Raw genomic sequence first — 17,525 nt, 5'->3', positions numbered from 1 at the left:
TTACAGAACGTCAATGATAGATGGCCCGGTTTTATTGTCCTTAAGCGATTGTGGCAACACATGGCTGAGGTTGCAGCCTCGAGTGACCAAGTAAATGCAAGGAATTTGTGCATAAATTGAGGATTTTTATGGGCTAACTTCACGGGGAACAACGGGACAATAAGGTACTGCTGTATCTAGTTCATCCCATCCCAGTTCCCCTGTTGTATGGTGATGTTTGATATTTATAAATTGTGATTGGATTTCAGTTGCAGATCGATTTTATCGCACCGAAGAGAAAATAGTAACGGGCCTTGGTCTTGTCGGTTTGGGGCCTGAGTGCCAGAACCACAGAAGAAGCGAGAATAGATTGCGACCATGTTCAAATACCTTACCACTCCCGAGGAGACTCTTTTGATAGCATTCTCGCCTTCAACTTTGACAGACTGAAGATACTAGTAGAAAGAGAGAAACGGGAAGCGTCGGCAATACCCGCTTGCGTGCAATGTCCAACCCCGCATTTCGGCAAGTTGGACGAGTTTCGCGCCAACCTTGATCTGGCTGGGATAGACATTCTTTGAGCTTATTAAGTAGCCTTACTTTGTTGCCACTCACTGCTTCTCGCTAATATTAAGGGTCGTAATTATCGGCCGGCGGACACCAGTTCCCCTTCAGAGACTTTTTGTTTTACATAATTTTCAACTTTATTGTATGTAAGTGTTTTTTTTTTGGCTGCAGTATGTACTTTCTTGTTAAGGTCCGCGGCGTAGGGTTTTGAGAGCAGTGAATGCCGTGTTTATTATGACCTTTAATTATCGTCGAGCTGCATTGCATGTCTGGCTCCGAGGTTAAATTCTCAGGTGTTTACACTTTTCACAGGCACTGAACGGTACAGAGGCGACCATAGCTGTAGACAACACATGTGGAAAAGATGGCGAGACCGTTTTCACCTGGTGGATGTCGTCCGCTCACGATAGCTGTTTGGCCAAGCCAGTTGACCACCACTGGTCATGGATTCTGATACTAACCGAATATGGACCTAGAATTCTTTATTCAGGTTAGTGTATTGTGGGGTTGTTACGCAGGTTGATACTGGCCACCTGACCTTCAACATCCATGTCCGAAGGCCTGATTCAACAGTGCACTTCACTTCTTGCGACGAGGGAGAAAGGTGTCCAAGACGAACCCGCCGGTAATAAAGGACGCTTTCATTTGTTGTCCTGCAGCCGCCCCCAGAGTTCCCTTCGCTTGGGATTTTTCTGGCGGTGTTGAGAGTGCGCAACCTCATATGGGAAAAAAGTAAATCCAAGTCTGCATGATCTGTGTGGGCGGCCATTGGGGCTGAAGCTGTCATGGTACCTTTTCTTACATAGATTTTAGAGATGAGGAGAGAGATAAAACTAAGGGATCCAGGGCAGCAAACTCCTTGTAGAAAAGAACTTTCATAACGCAGCCAAATTTCACCATTAGCAATCGGCAAGCGGTGAGAAGATTGAGTAGGTGCCATTCAAACCTATTGCGTCATGCCGGTCACGGACAGCTGCGTGGGAGAGCATATAAACCTCATATCGTGATAGTTAAAGTGAGCTTCTACCGGTAGACGCTGTACAAAGTTCTCCAGGGGGGTGACTTGGCTGCTAACGTGCGTCAATCAATGAGGTATTGCACAACACAGCTCCAGTGAGCTTCCCGGGAGAGATATTTGGCGTTGAAATTTGAAGAGGAAAGAAGAAGGGGGGTAGATGGTGTAGTAAGGGAAAGGAATAAGGAGGAGGAAAGAAGGAAAGAAAGAAGAAAAAATAAGGTACATGCCCACTTTGTAGAATGACAACGAAGAACAGAAGACATCCTGAGGAGCTCACGATAGTAGCTACATACCTCTAGCTATGATAGCAACCTGTCCTTCCCCACCAATCATGCTACTCAGTTACTGCTTCCACACTCTTGGTCACACCCTTGTTGCTAGCCCGACCCTCGATTTGATCGTCCATTGCTGCCAGTGACTGCCCTAGTTTTTCCCCTCCCTCCTCCCTCTCATCTCTCTATTCTACGCCGCTTCCCCTGCGCAGCTGCCTCCTCATCATCAGCATAATAATCATCATCATCGCCGCCGTTAGTATTATAAGAGCCACCGTCATCTTTCACTTTGTCTTTGACCTCCTTGTCGTCCCATTGCCACTACTACTACTATTGCTTCTATCAACCAGCCCTGTAACCATTGCCGTCTCAACCATCAGCATTAGTTATATTATATCTATCTGCCACATTTCCCAAAGACCGTCACTGCCGTAATTTTCGATTCACTACAATTGTTGACCCCTTCAACGTGCATTCGGATTTAAGAGAAACCATTCACGTACTCATCCTTTGAATATCCATTATTTCTCTCGATCACAGAGTTGTTCCCACTTGTTCCTAGTTTTTCATTCAAACTACCCCCTACTAGTTGTTGGCTGGCGCCTTATGATGGCTACCACCGATTAGCGAACCAACAAACAGCGAAGTCACACTCTAAAATCTCTCTACATTCCCCTGGTTCAATTGTTCCCACAAAATAAAAATAAAATAAAGAAAGAGAGCCTATAGATAAAGGTAGGGCACAAGTTCAACGGCGAACCCCCGTTTCTCGCTGGATGTCTTTCTTGAATCTCTGACGTCCCAATCGTCATTAGCCTCCCCACAGCCTGTGTAAATCTATTTTCTTCTCTTTACGTACCTACCCTTAATATCATTACTCTTCCCCTTCGCTTATAAGACACGTCTGTCATTTACGCGGAACCCCGGACAGGTGAGCCTCATCCAGGGCCCTCCTCCGAATCCCCAGATCCCCTTCTCTTCTTTTTGTTCTTTGCAGAGGTTCACTGCTTTCTCCAAGCTTGTGCTGATGCCCACGATGGCTTGACAGCTCCCTTTCCTCACAATACACGCACATACACTTATAATTCACACGGGGAGCTTGTAAACGAGCCCGACCATCATAGTTTTGGCGTTTTCCCTATTGCCCGTTTTGACTTGGTGAGCATTGGGGCAGCTAGGCGCGCCCTTTTCCATCCTCGGTGTACCTCAGCTGACTCGGCTGCCCCAGAAAGTTTATCTCGTTCGATAACCAAGAGCGACAAAAGCGACAAGACCGACCGCTTTTCGCGATAGTCTCCTTTCCTGTTTAATCTACATATTTGCGTACAGCCAGTTCGTTTATAGTCGTAGTGCTCCCCTCCTCGTCGTGTTTCTGTGCTTCTGTGGCGATCTCCTCGAATTTGCCCGTTTCACCACCAGCAGGGCCGCATGCAGAAAGTAAGTCCCAACTATTCTTGCTTGTCTTGAATACGTTTCAGGTCTCTACTCACGCGTGTTTTGCCCTCTGTTTTAATAGAATCATCCGCTTTTCCATTTAGAGGACCAGATTGGTTATAGCACCCCACCTTTCATTCGTTCGCTCCAAGAATCCAACGAAGATCACATCACAACCGGCATATCGAGCCCTGCCCCGAAGGATCCCTCCTTCAACTGCTACTTTACAAATAATCCCACCACGTACCGCTCGAGTTCCAGGAGCAGTGACTTCGAAGTTCAGCAAGCTCGCGACGATATGTCTGACGTGCCTTCAACTAACACTCCACGTTTGAGTGATATCTCTTCGATTGATTCTCCCCGGACTTCTCTTGATCATACTTCAGCTGCTGGGATGAGTGGTGGCCAACCGATAACCTCAGGGTCGAACTTCAACCCCTTGGGAGGCTCAGGGTCACTAATGGTGCTCGATGAATCTCGATTACGTCGTGCATCTCCTGATTCGGACGCGTTGGTTTCTTCTGACGAAGAGGCCGAACAAAACCAGCATTCTTACTTTTCACAGCACAAAAACAGCGCCATCTCCGCACTTTCGTCGAGACGCCCGTCCTATGCCGCTGAATTCCAAAACCGACATAGGACTTATTCCGTCGCTGGAGGCGGCCCCTTGTCACCTACAAGTTCCCATCCTGCGGCGCCAGCTGGGGATACCGCTGCCTGGGCTGCTGGACTTCAGGGAGCTAACCAATCATTGGCGCCTATTTGGAACTCAATCTGGAATTCAGAGCCGTCTAGGAAGAGCCCCCCGGGACCACTTGATGTTAGACGTTCCTCCGTTGCTGCGCTATCATCACATAGTCCTTTGTTCGTTGGCAGTGAGGCTCTACCAAGCCCGACCAGTATGGTACCACCAAGCTCTGGAGATTTTCCAATTCCAATTCCGCTACAGCCGCAGCTTCGTAATTACAGATCAATGTCATTTTCTGTTGGACAACAGCCGCGGGAATTGGATGAACGTTCAAGGTTATCTCCACCAGTAGGCGGCCCTAGGCCACATGCTGCCCCCGGTCTTCATCACAGGCCATCCAGACCTAGCTTACTCTCCGGAGAGCAATACCCCGGGGAATCCACTCCTCTCCGAAGTGTATTTGAGACCGAAGACGATGATGAAAATGATCCTGGTCGTCCAGGCGGGTCATCGAATGGAGCAGGCGGTTATCTACATTCTAATGGAGTCAATGCAACTCAACAAGCTATGCAAATGAGGGCGAGATACGAGTCAATGCGACTTAGAAATCGTTCAGCCTCAACCGCCAACATCTCACTAGCTGCAGGGTTCGGTGGCGGTATGTCGTCAGGTTTGGGAGGTAATAGAGATGAAAAAGGGCTTACTCATGAGGAATTTGATTCAGCTCTTGCAGATGACGATGAGCTAGATTATCATCATTACTCCGAGCAGCGGCGTTTCAGCGAGGCACCTCCGAGATCACTAAGTATATATGCTGAAAACCAACGGCTTGAAAGCCTTAGGAGGCAACACTGGCAGAGTCCCAGCGGACCTTTCGGAGGCCCAGAATCCGGGAGTCAAAGTAGAAGGCACTCATTTGCTGGGCGACTTCCAATGGGTGACGGATTGGAATTTGGTATGGCGAGTGATCTACTTGGGAAAAGAGCCAATAGCCCGCCGCGGTATGGAGAAAATGGCCTTCTCGTGGTTAATAATCGAAGTGGCGGTTATCTCTCGTTGACTGATGCACCAATCTCTGATGCCTCTGGGAAAGAATTCTATATGAACGAAGAAAATCGTCTTCGTCAGCGCCAAAATTTTCCCAACGTGGGCGGGATGGGACCCTCACCGGCAACACCTCCCAATCAACATCATCTACAGCATCTACAGGCGTACCAAGCCCCGGCACGTATTCCTTCACCCCCTTCGACAGGCTCTCACCGCGCAATGATGGGCATGCCTCCCCACCATGCTCAACAACCAAGAAGTCAACAGCTGCTGTACTTCGTGACCTTCAAGGCGCAGCGTGGGGATGTTTTTTACGTCCAGGAAGGAACTGGATTGCGTGTTCGGAATGGCGATTTAGTGATAGTCGAGGCTGATAGAGGCACTGATCTTGGTACTGTGGTTGCCGAAAATATCACCTGGCAGAAAGCTAAGGATATGAAAGAGCACCATGCAAAGGAGCAATATAATTGGCTTATGATGTTCGCTACAAGAAGGCCTACAGCTCCTGGCGCCCCTCCAAATGGCACTGGGAATATGCATAACAGTGTCAATGGAGGTGCCGCTCCGTTTACTAACAGTGGAAACACTGGTGCTATGCCTGGCGCTCACGGTCCGATGCAAGGTCAGGAGGGCGCTCCCACAGAGCTGAAGCCCAAGATGATCAAGCGGCTAGCCCAGGTTCATGAGATTCAAACATTGAGGGACAAAGAGGCCAACGAGGCAAAAGCAAAGAGGGTTTGCCAGCAGAAAGTTTTAGAACATAGGTTACCTATGGAGATCTTGGATGCAGAATTTCAAATGTATGCCGCCCCCCCCAAAAAAAAAAAAAAAAAAAAAAAAACCTATTTTCTGTACTGACCACATGGGCTCAATCAGGGACTGGAAGAAACTCACATTTTACTATTTTGCCGATTCTTATATCAATTTCAACTCCTTGGTCACAGATCTTTTCAAAGTTTATAAAACACGTATTTGGATGTCAGCGATGAACCCTGCCTCATTCGCTCATCCCACTGGCCTCCATCAACCAGGATCTGGACTTGGTGCTTCTGGCGCTCTAGGGCCTATCGACCCTTCGGAACAGCCGCAGCAAATGATTCACCATTCCCAGTTCTCGGGAATCAACCAAGGTTATCCTGGGTATGGCCCACCAGTAGCAGCCAATGGAGCCATGATGGGAGTTCATTCGCGTGGACACCAACAGGCTTTGCTCCAGCAAATGTCAGCACCAGGTCAAAATCCCATGTTGCAAATGACAGCATCGGGGTTCCCCCCTCGCCATTCCCCACACGGTGCTGTCGCAGCGCATCAAGATTTTAGTCACCTTCCGCAACAACAATTAAACGGCTATAATCACAGCCAATCTTTCATGAATGGGAGTGGAAACCACCACAGCCAAGCCCATTTGGGAGGAAATGTCGATAGCCATGCTCCGAATGGAAATCCAGACAATTCATGGATGAATCTACAGGGACTTTCCCTTAATTCTCACTAGAGGTGTGATTACCTCCGACTATATTTTTACTACTCTGGTATTTATTCTACTATATCCATTCGTTTTACAGGGAGTTGGTGCCTTTTTACTTTCAATTTTTGGACCCTTTTACAATATCTTTTCTCTCATTTTTCTCTATTATTTGGAGTATTTCTTGCCATTATCTGGACTTTGGGAGTTTTTAGTTTGTCATCGTTCTCCGTACCCGCAAGGTTCCTTGATATAATCGGGTTTAGGAGGGACTTTGTTCATGAGGGGGAAGATATAAAGATCGGGAATACGAGAATTGGCGTTCTTTTATTGTTCTTGCTTGAAAAATAAACGGGGTGGGATTCTGGCGGGAAACTGGATTTGGAATTTTTAAACTCTCTTTTATTTTATACTGTCTACACTATTTTCATTTTCATTTAAGTCATCGTCGATAAAGCAAAAGTTCATGATTTCCTTTTTTTTCCCCTTTTTTTTCTCCCTTTTTTTTTCCATTTGTTGGTGCTCGTTTGCTGTGCACGCGCCAGGTTGGGGAAGAGGGTACTCATTACATCACGGAATTGCAGTATGGAGGTGTAGATTGAAGGATGCCGGTGGTTTCGGGGTATGGTTCGGTGGGGTTTTTTTACACGGAAACACGGAAGAGAAAAAAGACTGGGTTTCGATCAAAGTTAGAAAGGTTAAGGTGTTGGGGATTCTTTTACCTGGTGAGAGAGTATGGCATTCAGCCTCCAATCGGTTTCTTCGTTTTTCTTGATTTTCTATATTTTTTTACATCATTTCCTTGAAATTTCGGTATAGGGGGTGGCCGGAATAGGTACAGCATGCGCATACATACACAGTTTATTTTACAAAAGGGGGGGATTGAATGTCTGGGGGGGAAGAGGAGGACGATAGTACCTGCGGGTATGTTTAATCAAATGTCTACAAATCGGGAATCTCGGAATATTGACACCTTGATAGATGCGATAGAAACAGCAGGGAGGGGGGGGGGGGGGCAGTGCTTAGATCATGGGGAGGAGGTCTCCCTTAATGTGTGTGTGAGCATGGCATATATATTAGTTATATCAGCTTGACAGCAGGATATATGCCGGATCTTATTCCCTATTTTTTTTCTTTCTCATTGTTCTGTTCTTCATGCTTCTCGATTTTTTTTTTTAAGAATAATTCAAAGTACAGTCCCGCCTAGCTAATTCAAAGAATCTCAACCCCATTCTAATACTTGGACTAGTGCAATCATGTCTCAAGTAGAATCGAAAATGGCCGTTTCCGGGCAAAGGACAGAGATCCCAAGCATACCAAACAAAAACGCCGTAACCAACACCCAGATAACACATCTCTTTCTTCCCGCTCGCTTCCAACCAATGCCACAGGTTGTTCCATAAGTACTCATGAAACATTCTTTCCTCCTCTACCACTACAACCATCTATAATCTCATCCCGAAAGGGTGGGTTATCTTGAGCCAGAAATCTTGTCCTTTTGCCAATTCCAATTCCAATGTAAATGTCACGTGGCTCGGAGAAGTCTAGGTGTTCCTGCCCAATCAGCCACAAAGGCTAATTACCACAACTACCTACTACTCCATAGACTTCTCACATGCCCCCACATTCTGTGCCAAGTCCATAGGCTGACAATGCCCCACTTTGAAAGAGGGGTTCAGTCCACCCTTTGATGTTCGAGCAACGCCAAGGTGGAGCTAAGCCTGGCTTCACTATGTATCACTCGATATGGCGAGTGATGCCACATGATTCGATGCTATGGTGGAGAGTAGCGGGACTAACTAAACAACCAGCTGGATGGCTCTTGTGGATTTTTCTTTGTGGTCATTATTGGCCTGGGCTTGTTCCCCAGAAAGGCCCTCCCTCTTGCCTGTATGCCTCTCCGTTTCCACCACAGAAAAAAAAACCGATAGATTACGCACCTTGCTACCCCAATAGTGATTTTTGTATCGGGCAGTAATATACGCTTCCAGGTTGCAATGGGAAGCAGCTGTATATTACTAGGTGCCCACAGTAATCCTATTAACGTTAGCATCTTGATAAAAGTAGCGCATCATCTATTGTCTTGAACCCCCCTCCTAGCTACTCAGGTTCACCCAGGCAGAGAGGGATCCGGGAAGCGTTATGATCGTTTCCCAGCCCCCCCCCCCCCCCCATGAATGACATCCTGAATTTCAAGACTGACTACCTGTGTATAGGATATGGTATGAAAAGGTGCAAGCCCCCCCCCCCCCCCCTCTCTCCGGTTATGGGCCTGATATATCTCCTCCACCACATATCCCACATATTTTCGAGTGGACCAAGAAAGCGTAGAATATAAAACTATCTCTAAAGACACCCCCAATTGAGCGCCTCGAAAAAAAAAGTCTAGTTGGGATACTCACTCACCTCACCTTATCCTTATGACCGCGCGCGCTTTCTCGAGCAGGGACAAGCTCTGGGGGCCCCCCCTTTATGCCCCCACCATGGAAACCTCCAATGTGGCTTTCGTGGGAAGTGGGAAGTGGGGTCTGACACGTTAACGGCCCGAGTGAGAGAGGGTGTGTGTGTGTGAGTGGAGTTACATACGTATAACTTTCCCCATTGTTGGTGGTTTGTTAGATAGAGTTCAGCCATCAGTGGGGATGGGCTAGATCTTTGTGTGTATGTGGGTTAACAATGAGATTTCGCGGAGATTAACACCTGTAAAGCCAGCTGGCCGGGTCAAGGTGTGTGTGTACTTAGTATGAAGGGTGTGTGAAGGGTGTGGTAGGAGTGCCAAGCCTAAAGCTTAAAGGTTTTGGTTGATGGAGAACAAGCAACCCCCCATGGCCCTGGCCTAGTGGTAGTGGGGTGCGGTACCAGGTTTGTTTAAGGGGGGAGACCCCCGTTCGGCTCACCTCCTCGGCAAGATGTGATTATCTTGGGGCACGAGGTTTTTTGTTTTTTTGTTTTGTTTTTGGTGCTGCTCCAGAATGGTAGGTTTGGAATTGGGTTTTATTGTACTTTTTTACTCTCTCTTAAGGAAGCTCTTTCTCCGCGGAATACAATTAATCAGTCTCTCTTCTCGGAGGCCTTATGAAATTAATGAATTAAAAAAAAAAAAATCCTTGGAGACCTTGGATCAACACTATGGCGCGAGTGATTGCTCATGACTGAATCCTGCGGTTTTCTTCTTATCTTGGATGCTATATTTACATAACCCTCACCACCTTTCTCGTTTGCGGTTTGGGAATACCTACTGTCTTGTATACCTTTGTCGGAGACGAGGTCTGGTAGGAGTACTTATGTAGGTTGGTGTTTATATGTGGGCAGTACATACAGTGCGTGAAGTGACGGGCCACTAGTTATCAACCACGAAAGAAGTGAGTGGGCGCTCTCTTCATGCAGAGGAAGATGGCCAGCTAGCTAGCTAGATGTCACGCCCCCCAAAACTCCGAATAACAGGAACCGCCAACCGTGCCAAACAGCACTCATGATCCACCAACTACTACCTACGTGCACGATTCGAAGGGGGGGGCCCATTATTTCACAAAGTCATGTGCGTAACTATCTACAAATATTATACAAGAATACGGGAAGGAGGGTATTTCCTTCCTTCCTATTCCCCCCCCCCCCCCCAATGTCTAACTAACTAGCGTTTTTTTCATATACGATTACTCGTCCTCCTCGTCCTCGCTGCTGTCGCCACCCATCACAATCTCGGGGATCACCATATCATCGTCGCTGTCACCGCCTTCTGTAAAGTCTCTTGCTTTCTCGACCGTGGTTGTCGTTGTCGTAGTCTTCTGCTGCTGCTGCTGTGTCGTCTCGATATGCGTCGCGCTGGACACTGCGGTGGTGGATGTGAAAGAAGAGGAGGAGGCCGCTGTGATGCTGGCCTGCGGTACGGGCGCTTGTAGTAGTGGTGATTCCGGCGCTGAAGCGGGTGATTGAGCGAGGGCAGCAGCCTGGGCGAGGATCATGTCGTCCAGCAGTGAGGGTTTCCGTGCCGCGGCGGTTGTTCCCTGGGTTGTGGAGTCCATGGCCGCCTCCGTTTTCTGGCGCTTGAACGGGGACTCGTATGATGCGGTCTCCATCTCCACGGGGTACGGCTTCTTGCCATAAGAAACGGAAACCAGTGGGCCGACACTCTCCTCCTCCTCGCTATCTTCCTCATCATCATCACCCTCCTCCACCTGCTCGTCCGTAATCTCCTCTTCCCCCTCATTCCCCCTCCTCCCACCCGTCCAAATCACCGGCAACCTCGGCCTCACAACTCCTTCCACCACCAGCGCCTTCTTACTACCACCCCGCGCGCCCACCAGATGCGGCAGTACAGCCCCGCCCCTCCGTGCCCCCAATGGCGGGAACAACACACTTGCTAGCATCGCCTCCGTGTTGCCCGTCAGCACCGCCGTGCGGTCCATCTTGGTCCTTAGCTCCGAGCGCACATACGCCGTCGGTAGCCGCGCTAGCGCCGTCGCGAGTAGCGTCTCGGCCGCTGCTACGAGGCCCTGGTGCGCGAATGTCCCACCGGTGGGTAGGATGGAGAGGAAGGCGTCGGCATGGAAGCTCCCTGGTGCGCTGTTTGCGGTGGTGTGCTTGGGTTTTCCGATGCCGGGTGCGGTGGTGGTGTTGGTTGTGGTTGTGGGGGCTGCGGCGGGGGGCGGGGGCGGGAGGAGGTCGTCACAGGTGCTGGAGAGGACGGGGTGCAGTGCGTAGACGCTCGCTTTTGGAAGGCCGCTGCCGAATGCCTCGAGGAGGGCGTTGAGGAACGTGTACACCGCCGTCTTGACGTCCGCGTTCCAGCCCTGCTCCGCAAAGACATAGGCAACCTGGTCCACGAGCATGAGCGCAAACGGGGCAAACAAACCGCCGAGGCGGGCCAGCACCGTCGCCAGCAGGTCCAGCGCACCGCACTGCAGCTCCGGCAGGCGTGCAAACACATACTCGCGCTCTGAGCGCTCCACAGCCTGGTTGATCTGCGCGGACGATGGGGCGACGCTGAAGATGCGGGTGGTGAGGTCCACGAGCTGCCCGATGGGGATTGAGACCTGGGCTGTGGACGGGAGCGTGAAGAAGGACTGCAGCTGCCGCAGGAGGACGCTGGCACGTTGGACGCCGGCGGAGGGGCCGCGCCAGTCGGACAGGCCGAGGGTCGACGCGCAGTGGGCTTCGGTAGTGAGCTCTTTTTTGCCGCCGTCGCTGTGCTGGTGACTGCCGTAGTCACTGTCCTCGACCACGCAGCGGAGGAGTGTGGTGAGCGTGGCGTGCGTGTCCTCGATCACGGCCCTGAAGCCTCTCGTCCACTCGTCGGCCACAGCGGTGGCCTTGTTATTCCCTCCTGACGAACCCGCGCCATCAGCACCACCACCAGCGCCGACCCCACGCGAAGAGGGCGAGGACCCCGACGCACACAGATGCAGCAGTGCAAACACCTCCCTCGCCAGCCTCTCCTCCACCGAGTCCGCAGACGATGATGACGACGAAAGCACCCCCAGCACAAGCCCATACGCCTTCTGTGCAAACGGCCGAAACGTCACCGGGTGCGCCCGCAGGATATCGCGCAGCGCCTCCAGCACCACCGCACGCAGCTCCGATCCCGACCCCGACCCCGACTCCGACTCCGACGACTCGGCAAGAACAAGAAGATGCCCAATCGCCGCAGGCAGATTGGGCACCACGAGCTCGCGCACAAGCGCCGGCTTGCCCTCCGTCAGCGCCGTGAACACGCGTGTCAGCGCTGCTATGGCGATTCTGTGGGTTGCTGCTGGCTCCGGCCTCTATAACACCAAAAACATGCGTTAGCAATCATTGTCCCCCCACCGATGAGAAGGAAGAAGGAAAAGTACTCACAGCCAACAACGGCACCAAAAGCCTCACCCACACAGCCCCCTGGCCCGCCAGACACTCCCAGCTACTCTCGACACTCGCCTTCGCCAGCGCCGCGCCGCACCACCGTACCTGCGCCGTCTTGCCCTGTATCAGCGTTGTCACCCGCGTCTTGTACTTGTGCAGCAGCACGCCCGCGTCCTCTGCGGTCCCCTTCCCCTTCTTGTTCTTCTGTTGTGAGTTTGCGAGGGTGTGGCAGGTCTCCAGTACGGGCGACGAGTACAGTAGCGACACAATCGTCGGGATGTGCGTGGGTAGCACGGCGGGGTCGGAGGTGCTGAGAAGAGAGGTGATGGTGCGGAGAGCGCTGATGCTGTCTTCGCCCTTGCTGCTTCGTTTGCTGGGTGGTGGCGGCATCTTGGTGGTGTTCAATTGATTTGTTTAGTGATGGTTAGTCCAGCTCTCTGGACGTTAAATTTGAGGATTATTTCTTGTGCTGGGGATTTTTTTTTTGTGGGTTGTTGCAACTTGCATGGACCTTGGCGGTTTTTTTGAGCCGCATGATGGACGGATTGGGTAAGTGCACGTTAGATAGGTCACAATGAATATTGAATATTCAAGAGTAGAACGAAGTGAGGATGGTTTATTAGAGGTCTAGGAGGTCTGGTCTGTGTGGTTATATAGTCCTGGATCTAGAGTTATACCGTGTTCTCACTCCATATCATGACAGAGTGGCTCTAAGTCAGGACAGCACGTTACGGTAACTATGTAATGGGAGGAACCCTAACCCTTGGTATTGATATTTGGTAGCAGAAATGGGGCGTAGAAGCAGAAAAGAGAGGGAATTGGTGGTAATCTAAATAACCTCCTTAGTAAATGCTTGCTTCGTGAGTCTTTGGTGTTAAGCCAAGCTCGATTGTTAAGGTCCCTACTCTAGTTCTCCCCGCATTCTATCAAAGATGTAGAGTAGAAGCATTAAAAGGTCTTACTGTGTAATACAAGGCTACAAGCCAATGGACTACAAGTTATGATGCTCAAAGTCAGGAATATCTTATATAATCTGCACGGGATAGGCTTTCATTTTATAGCATGATAGGCTGGTATGTAGCAGTTACAGCGAGAGCTTGCTATATAAGGGTACCTTCTACAAGGGTAATCTCTCTATAAGGGTAGCATTTCTAGACCCTTCTTGCTTTATCAGGGTAATCTTTTTATAACGGTACAAAATTCCGGTCCCGAGCGTATCCTTATACGGTATGCAGTCGACTCTCACTATAAGGGTACCTTCTATAAGAATACTCGCCCTATAAGGGTAGAACTTCTCGGTCCTTGTTGGGCTTTTTGAGTATAAATTGCTATAAGGGTACCAACTTCCGGCCTAGAGCGTATGTACCCTTATATCGAGAGTCGACTGTAGAAAGTTTTCGCTGCACTGCTAGATTGCTGTACTCCCTCTACACAGAGTACATGCCCTGAACCCCCATGCCGGCGTAGCAACCGTTGCTAGGGAGTGACCACTCATTGCTCGCCAAATATGTTTGTAGCATGAGCAACCAAAACATTTCGACAGACAGACACGCCTTTGCCGTGAATTTTTTGGTAATGGCTAATATGTATGTACTTGAAAAAAAAAATAAAAGAGAATCCAAAAAGTAAAAAAAATGCAATTGGACGCCTTTCCATTAAGAGAGAGTGGAAAAAAAGAGAGTAGTGAAAAGAAAAACCCCCGAGACAGCTTTAAAAAGATACCCTTTCACATGGCCTGATCGAAGAAAAAGAAGGAAAAAAAGATGAAGAAAAGAAGACATGTTTCCCATTTCGTTTCCTTTCATATGCTTTCGTTTCCTTTCCTTTCCTTTCCTTTCCTTTCCTTTCCCCCCTCCTTCCCTCCTTCCCTCATGGCCAGCTAAAGTAAAGAGCCCCTCCCTTAGTGCATCTCGACATCCTTATCTTCCGGAGCAACAAAGTCCTCGTCGTCCTCGCTGTCATCTTCACCAGCGGGCTGTGCCTTCGCGGCGGCCGCAAAGTCAATCTGCTTTCCGCGGGTGCGGCGGCCACCCTGGATGATGTTGTTGCTGTCGATCTCGGCGAGGTCGTCGTCGTCTTCTTCCTCTATAGGAACCTCAAGGTTAGCAAAGCAATTCAATTCAGTAGCGGTGGCTACCGTTAAAGATCGTAATTGTGGGGGGAATTCGTACCAACATCCTACAAAGAAGAAAAAAGATGGATATGTTAGCACTGGAAGCAGGATCCTCAATTACTGTCGGGCGGGGCAAAGGGCAAGGGAAGGTGGGAGAGAACAAACCACCACCTCCTCATCTTCAGAGGTCTCAGCTTCGGTCTCCTCGGCGGGCTGCTGGACGGCCTTGCCCTTTCCCTTGTCGATTGTTTCGTTGCCCTGGGCGGCGGCAGACTGGTCGGTGATGTTGCTAGACATTTTTTTTTATGGGGGTGAGGTAGAGGTAGAGGGGTAAAGATTATTTGGCGGAAAGAAAAAGGATTTAAGGTTGTGGGGTTTTTCTGTTTCGCGATGATAAAATGAGAGGTGGAGGCTATGTATCGTGGAGGATGGAGGGAAGGAAAGAAGTGGGTGAGTAGCAGAGGGAAAGCCTGGGGTTGGCCAATTAGGTTATAGCTCGTGAGGGGTGGGTGTTGCATGCCAAGACTGCTCTTCCTCCTCCCTTACTGTAACTATGCTCTGTAACTTCTGTTTGCATCTCAGCGGGTGTTTTTGCGCATCCTCTGGAACTGGAACTTGTGCTTCGCAGTATCTAAAGTGCTCTATCGATTGTATCGATTGTATGAGGTTGCGTCTTCAGATCATGCATATGTCGCAATAGTTAAAGTAAGCTCCCGTGGCAGTAGTACATACATGTAGTAAAGCACTAAGCTACGATACAATTGCAGACAGATATGTTTCTTAGAAATTGAATCTCAGTGACTACTACATACTGTAACTACACGTATCAGCTACATGCACCCAGTGCTCTTCTCGAGAGAGATGTCCGGATTCTATCGCATGCAGCCAATCGAACAACCCAAACTAATGCCGGACTCAGAATACCGAAAATATTGTCCGCATAAACAAACCAGCGCACCCCCTCTCGGTTTAGAGTACACATCCGGCTATCTCAATGTGTATGGCTTAGAGTATGTAGTATCATTTCTCTCATCTCTGATGAGGTCAAAAAAAGGCTGACCCGACCGATGTCTATAACTTTACTTTCCAACCATACAACATCCACGGGTGCTGCTCTGTGGATGGGGAGATGCAGGAAGGGAGAATCCCGTACATAATAAGATATTGTAATATAGACACCCCAATGATCAGGCATTTTAGAAGATGTAATGTAGATGCATGTACGCACTCTACTATAGATGCCGATATGTGCTTGTGGGGTTATGGGGGGACTCCTGGCAGACACTGGCCCGAGGGAACCAATACAGGCCTGCACAGCCGACAGGCGATATCAGATTCTGCATATAATTGGCCTATGCCAGGGGTGGCGCTTGGGCGTTAAGGCTGGTCATCACCGTTGATAAGCGTTATCTCGAGTGGTCCTGAAACTACAGTTGAAGGGTATAAACAGGGTCTAAGATTTTTCTCCACAAAATAGTACTTGTAAAGAACAATTCTGTAGGGTACAACGGCGCTGCTGCTTGAAATAAACGGGTCGTGATGGTGAAGACGAAGAGAAATCTCAAACATGTCTAAACCAGGGAAACAGAAAAAAGTAAGTGCATAAAAAAAAAACCGTTGATGGAAGCCGTTCGAAAGTTTAGAGGCTCGCTCACGGGTCAAAGCGAGTTACCTCCTGAACCGTATTCATGACGACATGAAGCTAGCCTGAGAACGGTCAAGGGCCAGGCCACACACTGGCGGTCACTTTAACAGAAGAAGTGAACTGCGCAGACAGGACATCCCCGCCAGGCTTTTGCAGTTGATTTGTTTCTTTCCACGCCGCTTGCTCCCTCCTACTCACCCAACCTCTTCATTCGAAGTGCAACATGGCTGCCTGTTCGCCCCTCCGTTCCTATTTTACCCCTCTTCTTCGCCCCGCTTCCTCCTTCTCCTCCTCCATCCTCCGAACACAATCATCAACAAAACTCCTCATCAACTCTTCCCTCCACAAATCAACAAGATCTTTTTCATCCACAAATAAAGCAATGGTTGTCCCCGTTTACTTCGACATTGCGTACACGACTCCTTCGGGTCAGAGTATGTTTCCCCATCTAATTGCATCTGATCCATCACACCGTGCTCTTTTTTTTGTGTCACTTTTAAAAATATTCATCGGCTGACTTTCCTACCAGCCGAGAACTGGGGTCGTATCAACTTCAACCTCTTCGACGAGACTGTCCCTAGAACCGCTGAGAACTTCCGTGCTCTCTGCACTGGTGAGAAGGGATACGGTTACGCTGGATCCAAGTTCCACCGTGTAATCAGCAACTTCATGGCCCAGGGTGGTGACTTCACCCGCGGTAACGTAAGTAGCCATGCAATTGTTTTGGGACTTTGCAGTAGCTACAGAAAACTAATGTTATGATCAACAGGGTACCGGTGGAAAGTCCATCTACGGTGAGAAGTTCGCCGATGAGAACTTCATCAAGAAGCACGACCGCCCCTACCTTCTCTCCATGGCCAACGCTGGACCCAACACCAACGGTATTTATTCACTCATAGAACATCTACAGTTCCAAATCTAACAAATAAATAGGCTCCCAGTTCTTCATCACCTTCGTCAAGACCCCCCATCTTGACGGAAAGCACACCGTTTTCGGTGAGGTTGCCGACGACTCCTCCAAGGACATTGTCCGCAAGATGGAGTCCAAGTCTCTCGACAACTCTGGCCGTACCTCTGGTACCATCAGCATTGCTGCCTCTGGCCAGCACTAATTTTTTTCACTGGGTACTCAGGGCAGTTAAGTGGATCAGAAGGATAGAAAGGCTGGCAATCTAGTTTTTATTGTTTTTCTTTCCTATTTTCTTCTGTAAACCCGGTCAATACACCGGACAAACAAAAAAAAAAGCTCGGTTTGCTGAATGAATTAATAAGTCTCGAACACACGTGAATATGTCCAATTAGTGTAGAGTCTGTAAATTTTGACTAGTGCCATAGAAGGGAGCCAACTGTACTTGTTCAAATCGTAAGTACACACCTTAGATGCAGTCCCAGCGGGTAGAATCTAGATCCCAAGACTCTTCAATCCCAGAACTCTTAACACACTGTAATTCGTAGAAAT

General features: G+C 49.2%; 5 protein-coding genes across 5 annotated transcripts; 2 read left to right on the top strand and 3 right to left on the bottom strand.

Annotated features, from left to right (window-relative positions):
* Positions 1-925: 925 nt before the first annotated feature.
* LAJ45_01589 (uncharacterized protein) lies at positions 926-1,267 on the bottom strand (the record flags this gene model as incomplete). The annotated part of the gene is made up of 2 exons (XM_046111182.1): positions 926-1,018; positions 1,085-1,267. 2 exons carry the CDS (start codon positions 1,265-1,267, stop codon positions 926-928), a joined length of 276 nt encoding a protein of 91 aa, XP_045975126.1.
* Positions 1,268-1,331: 64 nt separating this feature from the next.
* LAJ45_01588 (uncharacterized protein) lies at positions 1,332-6,500 on the top strand (the record flags this gene model as incomplete). The annotated part of the gene is made up of 11 exons (XM_046111181.1): positions 1,332-1,334; positions 1,393-1,407; positions 1,557-1,561; positions 1,639-1,659; positions 2,555-2,571; positions 2,885-2,994; positions 3,065-3,076; positions 3,187-3,273; positions 3,353-4,616; positions 4,683-5,805; positions 5,882-6,500. The coding sequence occupies 11 exons, from the start codon at positions 1,332-1,334 to the stop codon at positions 6,498-6,500; spliced, it is 3,276 nt and encodes a 1,091-aa protein (XP_045975125.1).
* A 3,623-nt stretch (positions 6,501-10,123) lies between these two features.
* Positions 10,124-12,698, bottom strand: LAJ45_01587 (uncharacterized protein; the record flags this gene model as incomplete). The annotated part of the gene is made up of 2 exons (XM_046111180.1): positions 10,124-12,232; positions 12,306-12,698. 2 exons carry the CDS (start codon positions 12,696-12,698, stop codon positions 10,124-10,126), a joined length of 2,502 nt encoding a protein of 833 aa, XP_045975124.1.
* Positions 12,699-14,208: 1,510 nt separating this feature from the next.
* LAJ45_01586 (uncharacterized protein) lies at positions 14,209-14,718 on the bottom strand (the record flags this gene model as incomplete). The annotated part of the gene is made up of 3 exons (XM_046111179.1): positions 14,209-14,393; positions 14,480-14,486; positions 14,587-14,718. 3 exons carry the CDS (start codon positions 14,716-14,718, stop codon positions 14,209-14,211), a joined length of 324 nt encoding a protein of 107 aa, XP_045975123.1.
* A 1,730-nt stretch (positions 14,719-16,448) lies between these two features.
* Positions 16,449-17,178, top strand: LAJ45_01585 (uncharacterized protein; the record flags this gene model as incomplete). The annotated part of the gene is made up of 4 exons (XM_046111178.1): positions 16,449-16,500; positions 16,596-16,768; positions 16,836-16,947; positions 17,000-17,178. The coding sequence occupies 4 exons, from the start codon at positions 16,449-16,451 to the stop codon at positions 17,176-17,178; spliced, it is 516 nt and encodes a 171-aa protein (XP_045975122.1).
* Positions 17,179-17,525: the final 347 nt, after the last annotated feature.

This window comes from Morchella importuna (assembly GCF_003444635.1).
Source record: "Morchella importuna strain M04M26 chromosome Unknown Morimp01GS003, whole genome shotgun sequence".
Classification (NCBI taxonomy): Eukaryota; Fungi; Ascomycota; class Pezizomycetes; order Pezizales; family Morchellaceae; genus Morchella; species Morchella importuna.
This window is presented reverse-complemented; position numbering and strand designations above follow the sequence as displayed.